The sequence below is a fragment of the Moschus berezovskii genome, chromosome 25 (genome assembly GCF_049115385.1).
Source record: "Moschus berezovskii isolate FMDL1 chromosome 25, NW_MosBer_1.0, whole genome shotgun sequence".
Lineage (NCBI taxonomy): Eukaryota > Metazoa > Chordata > Mammalia > Artiodactyla > Moschidae > Moschus > Moschus berezovskii.
The window spans coordinates 28,840,231-28,858,865 of record NC_142484.1 but is presented as its reverse complement, the minus strand read 5'-3'; the positions used below and the strand labels follow the sequence as shown (position 1 = coordinate 28,858,865).

Genomic DNA, 18,635 nt, shown 5'->3' with positions numbered 1-18,635 from the left:
TAATTTGATTTAAGGTTTTTTGTGTTTTTTTTCAATTGAGATATTATTGGCATGTAACATTGTATTAGTTTTAGGTATGCAACATAATGATTTGATACATGTATATACTGCAAAATGATTTTTAGGAAACTGTATCAAGAAAAAACAGCTTAAAATTAACCCAGTGGTCTTATCTCTTAACTGGACATAAACATGTGAAAATCTTAACTATAGCCCTGTGTGCTAAGTCGCTTCAGTTGTGTCTGACTCTTTGTGACCCTATGGACAGTAGCCTTTCAGGCTCCTCTGTCCATGGGATTCTTTAGGCAAGAATACTGGAGTGGGTTGCCATGCCCTCCTCCAGGGGATCTTCCTGACCCAGGGATCAAATCTGTGTCACTTATTTCTCCTGCATCGGCAGGCATGTTCTTTACCATTAGTGCCACCTGAGAAGCCCATATCCCTAATTCAAACCAAACTCCTTAGCTTGGGAACCCTGTGCCCCTCCTACTTAAGTCCCAAATTATCTTAGCCACACGTCCCACCATTTTCTGTTCGATACTCTCTACTCATATTCTGATGTTTCCTTGTCTCTGCATATTGACTCTCACTGTCAGAGACCTATCTGTTCTTCAGACTATAGCAAAAATAGTCCTTCCTTCCCCAAACCTTCCTGACTTCTTCCCTTGGAAGTAAATTGCAGAATTTCTACTTCTCATTAACCTTATATTCTAAATTTTTGGTTTTGAATATGTTTCAACATACAAAGATGTGAAAGCCAAATTGCTGAGAGATTAGTATTTCTAAATTTACTTTGACAGTCGATAGAGGAAAAAGAGATTGACTTGGTTAACTTGTTTCTATTCTGACTTATTTCGTTTGTTATCACCTGATTTATTTTTCCATCATGAATAGTTTCAGCAGACACTTTCCATTTTGCCAACTAGACTAAAGGCTATCTTTGAATATGTTAAATACAACTGACATTTGCCGTTTTTCAAGCCTAGATACGACGGATCTGTAATTGTGCCAGAGTTCCAGAGTTAAAATTTCATTACACTTTTTAGAGTAAAAGCACAGAGTACAAATTCCTCATTTCCTGTTATCATTTGAAGGGTAAAAATTTCTCTTCCTCTATTGTAGTATCTCTATAATTCAAGGTTTATTTGGTTTATGGGGAGAATACTATTGAATCACATTCTTTGTTTGGAGTTTTGTTTGCTTTCAATTTTTTAACAGCTTCCTGTCATATGACTGTGGGAATGACCACCTTTTCTCTCTGGCACTTCAAGTTTATGAAAGTGAAAGTCACTCAGTCTTGTCCCACTCTTTGCGACCCCATGGATTGTCCATGGAATTCTCCAGGCCAGAATACTGGAGTGGGTAGCCATTCCCTTCTCCAGGGCATCTTCATATTCCTAATTGTCTGATTACACCTCTTACTGGAATAACCACGAGACTGATATCCAAAGGACATCTGCATTTTCAAATGAAAAGTACAATGTTTAGATAGCAGAAGTGAAAGAAAATTGTCAGCTGCTTAGTCATGTCCGACTCTTTGTGACCCCCTGACTGTAGCCCACCCAGCTCCTCTGTCCATGGAATTCTATGGGCAAAAATACCGGGGTGGGTAACCAATCCCTTCTCCAGGGGATCTTCCCAGCCCAGGAATCGAACCTGTGCCTCCTGCATTGCAGGCAGCTTCTTTACCATCTTAGCTACAGGGAAGTCCTTAGATAGTAGATATTACATATAAATAGATAGCTTCATGGTGGCATAAACTAGGATTTTTAAAATGTTTATGTCCTGTCCTTGTTTTCATGTTGAATGTTGTTAAAAACATGTAAAATGAATCTTACAATTTGAGTGTCGCACTCAGGGGTACTGAGTAGAACCTCTTCCTTTGTAGTCTCAATTTGCGGGGTTTCATTCACTTCAGTAGTGATTTCTTGAGGCTGGAGAGAAGGAGAACATTAAGAGAGAAATAGTTTCATCAGAGTTCCTAATACTTTTGTAAAACATTCTATAATGGCAACCTCACACTCAAAGAAAAGGAATAACATGAAAATGTGTATATATCAGAGACCTTAACTGTACCTTAAATATTAACTGTGAAATTGAATGAAATAATTTCTATTCAATTTTGTATGAGTGTTGTCCAATAGGACTACTTTCCTACTGCAAATGTTTATTTCTTGCATAATAAACTATTAAGGATTCTGGTTCTTCAAAAAAACAGGAATCCTATCTTTCCTCTTTATTTTAACCTCATATCTATCTTATCTGGGAAATAACAAGTACACATCTTATTTTCTTAATAGGAAATATGATATTTTCTAACATCTCACTGTAAGTTACAAAAAGAATTAGGTTGACTCCAATGCTTCATCTACCAATCAAATACTGGTTTATAGCTCAAGAAACCCTACATATTTCTCTTAATTTCTTTGTGATACTTTCTACACAGAAATGCACGTGATCCAAACTAGGTCATTGGAACTTTCATTTTTGGAACTAAATACTGACTAGATTAAAAAGAGGCTATAAATAGGTATATTAATTTCAGTAAGTTTACTTGTCCAAGTTGTTTCTACAACAAGACACTTCTTACGGTTCACATTTTCAGTCTTCTGAAGCAGCCTCTGTTTCTGCTTGTCCCCAACTTTGTTACTTCTGCCTTCTCCCAGATAGTATGAGCCCCTGATGTTCTACAGTTAAAATCTCCTTCATTTAATTTGGTAAGGGTCAATATTTATTGCTTGTAAACACAGAGACATGAGTGATACTGGGAGTCAAATCAACAAAATAAAACTGTCAGAACAACATAAGGGCTGAAATAGAAACCATTTGCTATTGAAACCAACAGGAAGGAAAACTAACCCAGCTAGATAAGCTGTAAAAAATAACACAGGTTCACCAATGATGGAGATTACATTGAAGAGTAGGTATTCAATATCTTCCTTAAAATATAAATATGCCCATATGGCAAAATGTTAATGTTTGTTAATTATATTTTCTTATGCAAATATTGTACATTTATGAAAATGCTTCCAGATATTGGTGGTGAGGTTTAGGTAAGAAATAGGAGCAGAATAAAAGCTTTTGTCTATCTGCCTATCTATTTTTGTAGGCCTTGGCTAACTTGGACAAGATATAAAAGGGGCTTCATTTACTATTAAGTTCACAAAGAGCAGGTGGGAAGAATGACAGTACAGTTTTCCTCCTCATAAGTTTGGCAAAGTCTACCCTTGTGTTCATATATTTCACAACTGGGTTGCCTGGTTTGTCAACTTCTGCATCTGTTTACAAGAGTTATTTTAACTTGCTTCAGGAAAGAAAATTACATAAATTAATTTCTTTTAAAGACTGGAGGAAATTATACATCACTTCATCAATGTGAGCAATAAAGCATGAAAAGTTAAATTACTTTAAATACAAAAACATAATATTTGTTTTTAGAACTAGTTGCATTAAACATAATACATGCATTCCTTAATGTAGGCATTTGCTATCAGTGAAATAGCTCTTTCAAAAAGAAAGAAGCCTTATTGAGTCTGATGAATTAACAAAGAATGGGAACTGACTTTGGGGAATTATAGTGTATTTTGGCATTTAAAAACATGTGAATTCTGGTTCTGGATTAGCACATAAATAAATTAGGGTCTTAGACACTACATATGACTTTGGAGGGCCTATTTTCTACTGCCATACTAAATTAGCTCAAGAACACCTAAATTGCAATATTTTTGTTGCTGTTGTTATTTGTTGTTTAGGATAGTTTTAGCTTCACAAAAAATTGATAAGGGAGGTATAGGGACTGTCCACAAAGCCAAAGTTCCTGAATAATCACTGAATGTCCATGGTGTACATTAACATTAGGATTCATTCTCAGATTAAATTCTGTAGGTTTGGACAAATGTTTAGTAACATGTATCCATCATTATGCTATCACACATAGTATTTTCACTGCTCTAAAAATCCTCTGTGTTCTGCTTATTCATCCCTACCCTCCTCACCCTTGGCAACCTTTAGTCTTTTAATTTTTTCCATAGTTTTTCCTTTTCTAAAATATCCATCGTTGGAATCATACAGTATATAGCCACTTCAGATAGGATTTTTTCATTTTGTAATATATATTTAAGGTCTCTCAGTGTCTTTCTATGACTTGGTAGCTCACATCTCTTTAGTGGTGATAAATGTTTCATTTTCCCCATGTACCACTATCCAGTAATAGATGGATTCACTGGTGAATTCTATCCAACAATTAAAATAGTTCAGTTCAGTTCAGTTCAGTCGCTCAGTCGTGTCCGACTCTCCGCGACCCCATGAATCACAGCATGCCAGGCCTCCCTGTCCATCACCAACTCCCGGAGTACACTCAAACTCATGTCCACAGAGTCGGTGATGCCATCCAGCCATCTCATTCTCTGTCGTCCCCTTCTCCTCCCGCCCCCAACCTTTCCCAGCATCAGAGTCTTTTCCAGTGAGTCAACTCATTGCATGAGGTAGCCAAAGTATTGCAGTTTCAGCTTTAGCATCAGTCCTTCCAATGAATACCCAGGATTGATCTCCTTTAGAATGGACTGGTTGGTTAAAATAGTTAATTTATAGCAATTCTTTTCAAGAAATTCCTCTCAATTTCTTTCAAGAAATAGAAGAGGTGAGAACACTTCTAAACTCATTTTATCAGTCTAGCATTACCCTAATACTAAAACCAGATATGGATACCATGAGAAAATAAAATTATAGACCAATATTCATGATGAGGGATTCCCTGTTGGCTCATTGGTAAAGAATCTAACTGCCAATATAAGAGTCATGGGTTCAACTTCTGGGTTGGGAAGATCCCTGGAGAAGTAAATGTCAACTGGTTCCAGCATTCTTGTCTGAGAAATCCCATGGATGGAGGAGCCTGGCAGGCTACAGTCCATGGGGTTAAAAAAGAGTCAGACATGACTTAGTGACTAAACAAGAAAAATAACTCTTGATGAATATGGGTTCAAAAATTCCCAACAAATCTTAGCAAATCATATTCAACAATACACTAAGCAAAACAAAACAATATAATTAAAAGATGGGCTGAAGATTTGAATAGGCTTTTTCCCAAAGAAGTCAAACAAGTGGCCAACAGGTTCATGAAAAGATGCTCAAAATCACTAATTATCAGTGAAATGCAAATCAAAACCACAGTGAAATAGCACCTCACATCTGTTTGAATGGATCTTATCAAAAAGATAGGAAATAACAAGTGTTGGTGAAGACATAGAAAAAGGGAACCTTGTGTGCACTGTTGGTGGGAATGCAGAATGGTATAGCCGCTATGAAAAACAATATGGTTATTTCTAATAAATTTAAAAATAGAACTGAAATATAGTACAGCAATTCCACTTAAATGCATCCCCATCAACCTAAGAGTATATCATTTGGACACACTGATAAAGAATATATGGTATATATGTATATAGACTATGGAATATTATTCAGCTATTAAAATAATGAAAATTTGCCATTTGGGATAATGTTAATGGAACTTTAGGGTATTATGTTGAGTGGAATAAGGAGACAGAGAAAGACAAATTCTGCCTGATCTCACTTAAAAAAAAGAAAAACTATATAAGCTCATAAACAAGCACAAAGGTTTACTGTATAGCACAGGAAACTACAGTCAATATATTATAACCTATAATGGAAAATACTTTCAAAAGTAATATATGTTTATATGTATAACTGAATCACCTTGCTGTGTACTTTAAACACTGTAAGTCAACTGCTGCTGCTGCTAAGTCACTTCAGTCGTGTCCGACTCTGTGTGACCCCATAGACGGAAGCCCACCAGGCTCCCCCGTCCCTGAATAAATAATTATATATACATATATAATTTGGAAAAAAAAGAATATAAGCTCAAAATTATAGAAAACAGATTGGTGTTTGCCAGAAGTAGGGTTTGGGGAGTAGTGAGTGAATTGGATGGAAGAGGACATATCTCCCTTATAAAGAGGACCATAATATGAATGAAGTGATTGAAATCATCTTTTTTGTTGACTTAATTCCCAGGAGTCCTGACCAATAAACAAGATCAGGAACATTTTAAAAGCAAGAACAATGCCTTTTTCAGCTCTGTAACATCTCACATCAAGGCAGACTAAAGGAAGTTGTTTGATGAACAGAAACATCATGGAACTCTTCAGATGAGGTCACATCTGAACTCTATGAGGCTCCATCTTTTGAGCAAAGAAAACTAAGACTAACATCCTCTGAGTCACCAAAATAAAACAGGTAGAGCTAGTGATTTAACACAACCTATCAGATGCCAATTTTTTGTTCATTCAACTCCATCTTAATACTTCTCTACTAGGTGTGATAGTCGTTGACAGGATGTGTCAACCACTTATTTAAATATTATATAAGCCCCTATTTCACCCTCAAATCACATAGTTTTCTGCAGGGGTCTAGTTTCTGTATTATGAGACACTGGTAAAAAGAAAGAGGATATCTGTAAAGTATTCTTGACCTTAGTTAGGGTCTAGTTTTCTAAACTATGCTTTAACTTCACTAAAGCTTGCTTTTTGAACAAGTAAGTATTAATAATTGCTTTAATAACATTAAAGAAAATAATGGATGTAAAAGTTATGCTATACTTGAAGGGTACAAATACCCATATGTGTTAATTAAAGTAAACCTGCCAAACACAGCATTTTATTTTTCTACATCTTCATTAATTTTGTTCTAGTAAATATCTCTTATGGTTTTATATATTTACAGGTTATTAACAGAACAGATCATCAGCAGGGGTGGCACCGTTATCATCCAATAACAATCTTCCCAGAATCATTCCTTCTTGACCTTTAATTCAAGGACTAAAATGAGACAGAGTGAGTGACCAGAAAAAATGTCTGTCATGATAACTAAAAATATTTTGGGAGGAGATGGCCCAGATTGTTAAACAAACAAATTGAAAGGACAATGCTTTCTCCTTGCTTTATCTCCCTCTCTGTCCTGAACATAAGGTAATATGGTACAATACACACACACAGAGCTTAGAAATTAGTAAAAGTCTAGGGTAGGAATTGTGCATGAATGCACAGCTGATATCAGCCATACTGATAATGCTCCAAGCATGTTTTCAATGTTGGTTGGTGGACCTATGTGTATTTGTTCTACTATTATGTATACAACTTAGGTAAACACATAAAATAATTATATTTATAAATATATCTATTGACAATTGTCAATATATTAAAATTGTTGAAATATGAAATTCTTCATACTTTGTTAATGTAAAATGGTTAAAAAAACATTACACATGGTATCATCCTGTACTGTGAAAATGTATTAGAATGAATATGTACTAAAGTTTCTGAAAGAAAGTATGAATTATTTTTATCTACTTGGTGGAATTATGAGATTGTTTTATGCTGTTTTAAAATCTTTTACAGTTTTCTTTTTCTTCTGAAATAGATTAGTCATAAAATAAAAAATGCTAAAAATTATAAAATATTGTATATAAGAGCAAGATTTATTTTAATCAAAAGAATTTTAAGCAATATGATGGAGAAATTGAAGCTAGAGACTTGATTTGAGGACTATTCTTATAGAATCAGATTTGACATAAGGAAAAGAGAATTTGTATCTCAGAAAAGGTAAAAAGAAGAGAGTTCTAAAACAAAATGAGGTTTGTGAGAATGAAAACTAGTAAATGTGAAAGTGAAAGTTGCTCAGTCATGTCCGACTCTTTGCAACTCCATGGACTATACAGTCCATGGAATTCTCTAGGCCAGAATACTGGAGTCGGTAGCCTTTCCCTTCTCCAGGGGATCTTTCCAACCCAGGGATAGAACCCAGGTCTCCCGCATTGCAGGCAGATTCTTTACCAGCTGAGCCACAAATGAACATGCTTTAATGAGAAAAAAAAATAGTGGAGAAATCAGTTATGTCATGCAGTTGGTAGATTTGACCTCCAGACTGAGGAGTTTAGACTTTATCCACTAAGTAATAGAGAGCTTAGATGGTATGTAAACAATAATATTTAACATCTTGATAACTGTAGACACAGTTACTCACAGGGTTTGTGTTTGTAACTTCAGTCTTTACCACACAATTGAGTTAATTATGTGTACACACACACACACACACACAATTTTATATACTATAAAAATAACACCTATGGAAACTGAGAAGGAAAAGTCTTCATGGGTATTTCTAACCTTAATTTCTTAAAAAAAACAGTTGGTAATAAATTATGAAGTAAATGGAACATAAATAATTGCATACATTATTTATTCGAGATAATTATTCTAAATTAATCATGAAAAATAAAATATTATTAGTGTTTCTGAAGTTTTGAATATGAATACTGCTCTACTAAACTGAATCACTAACTATTCTACATGTAATATGTTTATTAATATTTCAAAATGACATATCTTTATATCAGAAGAATAATTTAACAATAATTTATTTTCTGAATAATAATCAGTAAATACACTGCTTATGCCCTGGGGTATTGCCAATAATTTTCAGATCCTAGAATACATCAGGAACCTGACTGACCTCACATACATGGATGTGTGTGGCTCATATGTGTAAGGAGTATGATTTGAAAATGGGTTGGAAGAGTGCACGGATGTGTTCTGATTAAAATTTGGAACAATGGGCTTAATTTAGTTGGGAGTAAACACTTATTGATTAAAAAAGTTGAAATAACTATAGAAGTAAGAAAATAGTCCTATTTGCTTTTTCTTCTATTTTTTGAGGAGGTGCATGACAATAATAGTCTATATTCACAGAGTTCTTGGAAGGAAAGTTATGACCAACCTAGATAGCATATTAAAAAGCAGAGACATTACTTTGCCAACAAAGGTCCGTCTAGTCAAGGCTATGGTTTTTCCCGTGGTCATGTATGGATGTGAGAGCTGGACTGTGAAGAAAGCTGAGCACCAAAGAATTGATGCTTTTGAACTGTGGTGCTGGAGAAGACTCTTGAGAGTCCCTTGGACTGCAAGAAGATCCAACCATTCCATTCTAAAGGAGATCAATCCTGGGTGTTCATTGGAAGGACTGATGCTAAAGCTGAAACTCCAATACTTTGGCCACCTCATGCGACGAGTTGACTCACTGGAAAAGACTCTGATGCTGGGAGGGATTGGGGGCGGGAGGAGAAGGGGACGACAGAGAATGAGATGGCTGGATGGCATCACTGACTCGATGGACATGAGTTTGAGTGAACTCCGGGAGTTGGTGATGGACAGGGAGGCCTGGCGTGCTGTGATTCATGGGGTCCTAAAGAGTCAGACACGACTGAGCTACTGAACTGAACTGCCGTGTTTTAGAAAAATCTATGAGCATTACATCTGTGTAACAAACTATGTTACCTTTTAAGAATAAAGAAACTACAATTCAAAGGTTAAGAGACTTGCCCAAATTCAACAAGCCAGTAAATGATAGACTTCACTCAAATATTCAATTTTTAATCATAGTGAATCCTACTAAATGGCCACTTTAAAAATTCATTAGGAAAAGTTGATATCTTAACTCAATAAGCTTAAGTTTTTTAAACCTACATTTCTTAGAAAATGCTTTCCAAATACAGCATCTCTATACTAATGAAAAACATTAGAAAAACCATGTTTACAATGCAGCAGTTAATCTCCAGAGATTAAATGGTTTGCAGTTACTAAACTTTAATTCATCTGAGACTTTCCTGTTAAAATTTTAAATGCATTTCCTTTCATCTCATTTTATTGGAAATACAAAGAAGCTAAAGTTTACTGTCTAGCAGTATTTCTTTAGAAACACAGAATGCCCAGATAACCTTCCAACTTCTCAATCTAAACTCATTTTTGTAACTTTCTAAAAAGAACCTATAAAATAAAGTTTTTTAAAATAATGTCCACTAGTATTAAATTATAGGTATTATTTTCTGTAGACAGTCTACTGCTTTTATAAAATTAACAATTCTGCAAAATCCCAAATGATTAAGGACAATTGATATAAAGTATTTACATCCCTTCACAAATAAGCATCTTTGCCACAACCATTAAACACACTCTCTTCCTTTTTAAGTTGTAAAATGTATGTCATTCATTCACTCAAAAACTGCTTTTGACCATGATGTGGCCAGAATATGGCGGACAAAACACATGGAACACCCAGTCCGATGGAAGTACTGCATGTAAAATAAGTACTTCCAGGAAACTTTAGTTAAATACAATTTGGATAATGATTATGAGTTAAGATTTTAGATTACTTTGAGGGAACAACACACGGTAGGGTGAGCTGACCCATCTGGAGGGTTAGATAAGTTTTCCTGAAGAAGGGGTATTATAAACGAGACCTGAAGGATGAGCAGTGCCTGCCTCCCCAGGTGAAGAGCCCAGGGGAAGAATCGGAAGAGGCATGGGACTGAGGAAGGAGGACACTACCTTTAAGGATCCCAAAGAAAGCAATCATACCTGGGGAAAGGTGAAAGCAGCGATGTCTCAGTGTCTGCCTAATTCTGCCTTCCAACTTAGATGTTCAGCTTTGCTTTCAAAGTCATCCACATTACATAGTTACCTCTTTGTTCCCCACCTCTCTTCCTCGCAGATTCCCTGCTGCTGCTGCTAAGTCACTTCAGTCATGTCCGACTCTGTGTGACCCCATAGATGGCAGCTCACCAGGCTCCCCCTGTCCCTGGGATTCTCCAGGCAAGAACACTGGAGTGGGTTGCCATTTCCTTCTCCAGCAGATTCCCTACATTCCCCTATATTGCATCCTCCAAAATGCTGACAGGGCAACTGTAATCAAAGACAAAGCTGAAACAGATAATGCTGATCTTCCTCTGTTGGCTCCCTTGTATGTTCAGGTTAAGTGAAAATTCCTGGGTCTGGAAACAGAAGTGCCTATAAAACCCGCTCTTTAACCTCTTTCTTTAGTTGCCCAGTTTCTCTCTCCCCCTGTCCCTCTCCTTCTCTCTGAATATGTGTTTCTCTTCATTTCTTGTCTTTCTGTTCCTTCTCACAAGTGTATGTGAGAAACACACACACACACACACACACATGGATTCACAGAAAGTGTTTTCATGTCTTCCATTATTTATAATGGTTCCTCTCCTGGCTCTCTCTGCCATGTTTATTTCTTCTACTTTCCCCCAAATCGTTTTCCTTATACATTCCCACTTATTTTTGAAAATATAATTTGAATATAATCTGTACTACAGAATATTCCTGAAATCTGTCCTGTCTGTGCTTTTGTGGTATTATTCACAAAAATGCATGACCCAATCTAAGCATAAAGACACACCAGACAGATCCACACTGAGAGACAGTTTATAAAATATCTGATCAGTAGTCCTCAAAAGTGTCAAGATCATGGAAATATAAGGAATGAAACACTGTCAGACAAGAGGAGACTGAGACATGATGAGAGAATGCAATGAGGTTCCCTGAATTGGATCCTGAAACAGGAAAAGAAAACAAGCACCAAAACAACAACTAGAAAACCTGGTGAAACCCAAGTTAGGCCTGTAGTTTGGTAATGGTATTATACTATTGCCAGTTTCTTAGTTTTGATAACTATGTCATGGCTATATAAGATGTTAACATTAAATGATGTAAAGGAAATATAGGAACTCTCTGTACTATCTTAATGTTTTTCTAAGTCTAAAGTCATTTCAAAAGAAAAAGAAATTTAATGAGGATAATAAGTCTTTCTTTTAGAGACTTGTATTAAATAAGTCCATATGGGTATAACACAACTCAATAAAAATGCCAGCTACTATTAGTATAATTACTAGTAACATTAACTGCTAAAATTATCATGACAAATATACATTAATGTCATAAAATAATTAACATATTACAAACGGTTATTGTTGGGTGACCTTATGTCTATGAACACATAAGAATGACAACATTTTGGCTACCATACATATGTTCAAAATATGAGTTTATCTCAAAGCACAAGTGAATGGCAAAAAGTTACAAAAAATAAAAGGAATTCAGACAGTATTAGTGAATTTTTTTTCATATATTTTAATGTTGAAAATTAAAATATTTTATCTATTTTGTGCCAATGAAATATTAAGCATATGGAGAAGCTAGAGGAGGTCTGTTTTTAAAATCATGGAAAGTGAGAGTGTTCATTGCTCAGTCGTGTCCGACTCTTTGTAACCCCATGGACTGTAGCCCACAAAGCTCCTCTGTCCAAGGGATTCTCCAGGCAAGGATACTGGAGTGGGCAGCCTTTCCCTTCTCCAGGGTATCTTCCCAGCCCAGGAATTGAACCCGGGTCTCCTGTATTGCAGGCAGATTCTTTACCAACTGAGCCACAAAGTAAAAGCTTAAAGAGACTAAGGCCATGTTTCTGATTGTCTCAGTGCTATGCAATGCAGTTTGAGATTCTCCTGGGCCACTGCTGGGGCTCAGCAGCATCAGCAGGAATGATGAGGAGGAAGTGAGGACCGACAATTCAGGGAGAGAGCAACACCTTCCTAACTGCGAAGAGTGGCTCTAGACAAGGGTCCAGGATTTACAGTGTCAAATGGGTGTGACAATTTCAGGCACAGTTGGGCAACCGTGTCGGGAGGTTGGCAGCAGCTGCTGCTAAGTTGCTTCAGTCGTGTCTGACTCTGTGTGACCCCACAGATGGCAGCCCACCAGGCTCCTCTGTCCCTGGGATTCTCCAGGCAAGAACACTGGAGTGGGTTGCCATTGCCTTCTCCAGAGATTGGCAGGGATGGATTTATGTCAGTCAGGTGAAACAGCATTACTGGCAGCAGGTAGGGAAAGCACCATTATCATTATACTATCTTATCAGTCACAGATTAAAGGAGATGTAGGGAGTAGGGGCAGAGAAGGCAATGGCAAGCCACTCCAGTACTCTTGCCTAGAAAATCCCATGGATGGAGGAGCCTGGTAGGCTGCAGTCCATGGGATCGCTATGAGTCGGACATGACTGAGCGACTGCACTTTCACTTTTCACTTTCACACATTGGAGAAGGAAATGGCGACCCACTCCAGTGTTCTTGCCTGGAGAATCCCAGGGACAGGGGAGCCTGGTGGGCTGCCGTCTATGGGGTCGCACAGAGTCGGACACGACTGAAGTGACTTAGCAGCAGCAGGGAGTAGGGGGATATTGTTTTTTGCCCATTGAGAGACCTGGGAAACATCACTTGGGATTTCTTAAGTGCTTAGCAAAGCAGGTTGGCATTCATGGAAGGGTCCCGATTTCAGTATTAGTGGGAAACGGAATCCCTAATCTATGAAAGTATGATGAATTCCAGTTTTAGAAACAGTCAGTTTTGTAGAAAGAGAGTAGGAAATTCTGCTTCTGTGTCTTTTTAAAAGCAACCAGCGAACATCCCTGTCATCTACATCCTTCGATACCAAGGTGCCACAGGTGATATGGAGGGTTTCCAATACACGTTTTAACTGCATTGGGAATGATTCTGGAATAGATTACAGCCTGGTAGTAAATTTAGCCTTAGAGAATGAGCAGCGGCAAAATGAAAGGCTCACAGGGATTCAATGAATTCACTAGCCATATTCTGTATTTTAATCAAGGTCTGGACAATAAGATTTTTTTATTTAAAAGATAAAACTGTTTTGGGAAAAAAATTAAAAAAAAACTTTTTTGGTATGTCTCAGATAACTTAGATACAGCTGTTGTATCATCATCCATGAAAATGACAGTCATAGGCATTCAGGGCTTTTATGTTATATTTAAAAATAAAATTAGAACATTTTACAAACTATTGGAAACTAAATGGCCAGAACCTCCTGCTTACTTTTCCGTTGACGCTACTGTAGCCTCAAATGGGATAATTACATAAGTAGGAGAAAGTACTAAGGTAAAGCTGCTCATATCATGGATACTGAAATTCACAATGTACTCATGACTAATGATAAATATGAAAAGCACATATGTCCAATATGAAAATTCATAGCCACTGCTGTCATGAAAATGAATATGTTTACTCTCCATGATAGAATTATTTTATGGATATGAACAGCCTTAGAGACAGATATGATTGCTCAGGGACACACTGTAATTTGGCTAATGTGGGATCATTCTCTTTGCCAAATTCCTCATTTATTAATTTATTCATTTGTTTGTTCATCCATCTAACATTTGCTGTTAGTCACGGTATATTGTGATGAGCATGGCTTCCCCGATGGCTCAAGAGGTAAAGAGTCCGCCTACAAGGTAGAAGACACAGTGGACACAGATTTGATCCCTGGTTTGGGACGATCCTCTGGCAGGGGAAGTGGCAATCCACTCCAGTATTCTTGCCTGGAAAATTCCAAGGACAGAGGAGCCTGGTGGGCTACAGTTCACGGGGTCACGAAGAGTCGGACACAACTGAGCATGCATGTGCACAATATATTGTGATGAGCATTAGAGGAACTCTGATCAGGAAGATATGCCCCAGCCCCCACCCTCAGGAGTCTGCTCTTCTGAATTAAACCATCAGCCATGATGTGACATTTAGTGGCATCATCGGTAAATTTCCAAAAGCATCAATGATTTTAATTTTTTATATAATGGAAATACCAGCTCAGTTGATAATCTCTTGGCTACCATAAGAAGCTAACACTAATTGAGTACTTGTGAGTGTGCTGTACATCCATTATCATATATCCTATAATGGGTCAGTATCCAAAATCACTGGGTTGGCCAGAAAGTTTGTTTGGGTTTTTCCCGAAAGCTGTTACAGAAAAACTTGAATGAACTTTTATATAAAGAACTCAACTCAAAAGCAAGAAAACCCAACAATTCAATAAAAAACGTTCAGAGAGTCTAAACAGACATTTCTCTAAAAAAGAGATACAGATGGTCAACAGGCAAATGAGAAGATGTTCATCATAACTATAAGGGAAATGGAAATCAAAACCACAATAAGATATCACCTCACAAGTATGAGAGAGGCTCTTATTCAAAAAAAATGTTTAAAAACACTAACTTGTAGAGATATATAGATATACACACCCTGTGAGGTTGCACAGAGTCGGACACGACTGAAGCAACTTAGCAGCAGCAGCAGCAAAGTCATCACAGCATTATTTATTTACTGTAACCAAGATGTGGTAATTACTTAACTTTGACTGAGTGCTGAAGAATTAATGCTTTCAAATTGTGGTGCTGGAGAAGACTCCTGAGAGTCCTTTGGATCGCAAGACCAAACCAGTCAATCCTAAAGAATATCAACCCTGAGTATTCATTGGAAGGACTGATGCTAAAGTCCCAATATTTTGGCCACCTGATGTGAAGAGCTGAGTCCTTGGAAAAGACCCTGATGCTGGGAAAGATTGAAGGCAAAAGGAAAAGGGGCGGAGGAGGATGAGATGGTTCGATAGCATAATCGACTCAATGGACATGAATTTGAGCAAACTCTGGGAAATAGTGAAGGACAGCGAAGCCTGGTCTGCTGCAGTCCATTGAGTAGCAAAGAGTTGGAGATGACTTAGCAACTGAACAACAATAATACAGTGCAATTTTATTTGAACACAAAATAATAAAATCTTGCCATTGAAAACAACATGGATGGACCTTGAGGACAATACACTAAGTGAAATTAAGCCAGACAAAGACAAATACCAATTACCATATGAGCCCTCTCATATCTGAAGTCTGCAAATCTTAAAAAAAATGAAACAAACACAGATACAGAAAACAGATTGGTGGTTGCCGGTGGAAGGACATGGGGTTTGAAGACTGGAAGTTAATTGCATGGTAACAAATGGTAACTAGACTTATTGTGTTCATCATTTTGTAGTGTACACACTACATACAGGCTTCCCAGGTAGCTCCAGTGGTAAAGAATCTGCCTGCCAATGCAGGAGACGTGAATTCCATCCCTGGGTCGGGAAGATCCCCTGGAGTAAGAAATGGCAACCCACTCCAGTATTCTTGCCTGGAAAATTCCATGGGCAGAGGAGACTGGTGGGCTACAATCCATTGGGTTGAAAAGAGCTGGACATGACTTAGCATGAGCAGCAGCAAACCTGAAACTAATATAACGCTATGCACTAATTTTGCCTCAATTAACTAAAAATAAAGCAAAAAAAATCTCAGCTGTCAGTGACCCAGTTTTGAGACCTAAGATGGGTTAATAGCCTCCATGAGCCTTAGTCTTCCTCTCTTACAACATCAGAAAACTGTCAGTGCCACTTCACAATGTTTGTCTTGATTTTAACTGAGAAAACTTGTGTAAAGCCGTCAGCAGCTAGTCAGTCACCCAGAGTGCGCTATACATTTTGTGTTGTGATAACATAAGAAGCACTGCATATTTAAACATCTATTGTTTTTGCTAGCATATCTTTAAGATTCTAAGTAATACACAGTTTTGAGTGGGCAGTTTGTTGCACTAGACTTGGCATAAGAAACCTGGATTCTAGTTGAAGTTCCTTTTTAAGTAAAATGGTTATAGTAAGATGTGCTCTGTTTATTGTGATGATTTAATAAAACACCTTGGCAATAGCCATAAAGAACTATGCAAATTAAAATTCTCACTATTATTATTACTACTGAACAAATGGAACCTTGGCTGGAATCCATGCAATAGCCTTCGAAAGGGAAAAGTTTGCTCTTGGAGTATAATTGATGTGAATAACTTCCTAGTTACTCAGCTGCAGACACTACAGAAATATTCTTACTTTCACAAAGAGATCAAAGACGGCCACATATGCCAAAGGAAAGTCTAACCCCAGCACTCTAGGGAACTCAAAAACACTGTCTATGATTTCTTGAAATCCTGAATATCAGTGCATTTTATATAGTGATGAATAGCAAGGATACTACTTCTATTTTTCTTTGAAACATTTAAATCTAGTTCACAATGCACTGAGGGTGGATCAAAATGGTAAATAATTTTCTTGTCTTTTGCCAGTGCTGGCACAAAAATGTGTAATAACTTTCAGCAAATATCAAGATTTTATGTTTCCCGTTGCTTTTGTCAATTCTTTTGTGGGGATTCTTTTGATGAATGTTGAAATTATTTTCTTATTGTCAAACTCCACGTAAAACTGTGTGATGGGCACTTCGGTAGAGAAGGACACAAAATAATATCTTATTAGACCAAATAAGCTTGAAAATAATATATACAGCTTATCCTTACAACAACCTTTTGAAGAAAATGCTACTATTATTCCCATATTACTAGGACCAAATTGGTTTAAAAGTTGCATCTGTTACACAGCTGAGGAGTGGCAGGGCAGAAATTCACATCCAGACAATTTGGCTTTAATATCTATGCTCTCTTAAACACTAGATATACTACATGCCAGGTTTTATGCTATAAATTTAGCCTTTTAGTTAATTAGGCTCATTGTTTTATATTGCTAGCTCTATTTCAAAAAAAGAATAACCACAGTCTTTGGTTCAGTTTCCAACATTTTACAAATAACTGGCTAAATCCAGGATTTACAATCGGTCTGTTGAATTCCAAATTCTGTGCTCTCACACACATGATTCTTGGCACTGGGTATCTGATGTTTAGTCACAGATGCCAACACAGGTTTCCAGGACAGCAATGTTAAAGAGAGAAGCCTGCAAATTCAGGGCACCAACCTAAAGGAAGTTGCTAATGCCTGAAAAGGACCATTGGGAAGAAGTATAAGTCTGCTAAGGATCAAATTTTCATTGGAAAACTGTAGACCATGGGGTATATTATTCTTTTTGAACTCCTGTCCATCTACATAAAAATTCATCCACACCTTCATCTTTTCCAACTTATCTCCACTCTCAGAAGCTGGTATGTCTCTACTCCTCTCCATGTCCAGCTCTTCACCCTGTGATCATATTCATATTCCTTAATGCAGCTTCTGAATTTGAAATCCTTATTACATATCTCAAACTTTGTCTTCATTATCTTTTTTGCATTCTTCACTCTATATTTTACTAAAAACGTACATAATCTCCTGCCATCCTACTAAGTCCCCCAAAGATTTGTCCCCTCTCTTCTCAGCTAATTTCCTTAGCATAATCATCTAGTCTTCCCACCTTCACTTCCTCACATTTTCCTATAATTTTATGTCCTTGGTATTTCTCAAATTCATTCCCTGTTCCTTTCCTGCTGCTACTGTCTCATTGCTCTTATCAAGAATATTATTCTCCAAATAATTTTGTTTCTATTATCTTGTCCTCCTAATCTTTCTATGTTACTACTGGAATTATCTTCTTAAAACTATAATCTCATTAGGTTCCCCTTGTTAAAAAACTAGTAGATTCTCAGTTACTGCAATATTCAAGTAAATGAACTCCACCAGAGAGAAAAAAGAAAATACTGTCAATCAAATGATCACAGGAAGCTGTAAGGGCTTCTCTGGTGGCTCAGTGGTAAAGACTCTTCCTGCCAATGCAGTGGATTCAATCCCTGAGTCAGGAAGATCCTCGGGAAAAACAAATGGCAACCCACTCCAGTGTTCTTTCCTGGAGGATTCCATGGACAGAGGAGCCTGGTGGGCTACAGTCCATGGGATTTCAAAGAGTGGGATACAACTGAGCCACTAAAGGGCAAACAACAACCAAACTGATTAAATTCCATATAGATGTCCTTTTCATTTGCAAGCGTTATAAGGAAATATCTCTTATAGATAGTTGCTTTTTTTTTTTTTAGGATTAAGATTTTACTGCATCTAAAGAGACAAAAGAAAGGTTAGAGGAGAATTTCTAGTTTT

General features: G+C 37.0%; 1 protein-coding gene across 1 annotated transcript in view; it reads right to left on the bottom strand.

Annotated features, from left to right (window-relative positions):
• The window catches only part of LUZP2 (leucine zipper protein 2), a 286,824-nt gene that overhangs the window by 11,985 nt on the left and 256,204 nt on the right, over nucleotides 1–18,635 (bottom strand). Inside the window, exon 7 of the mRNA XM_055416050.2 lies at nucleotides 1,839–1,934. Within this exon, the coding sequence (XP_055272025.2) occupies nucleotides 1,839–1,934 (96 nt within the window). The remainder of the gene's footprint in view (nucleotides 1–1,838; nucleotides 1,935–18,635) is intronic.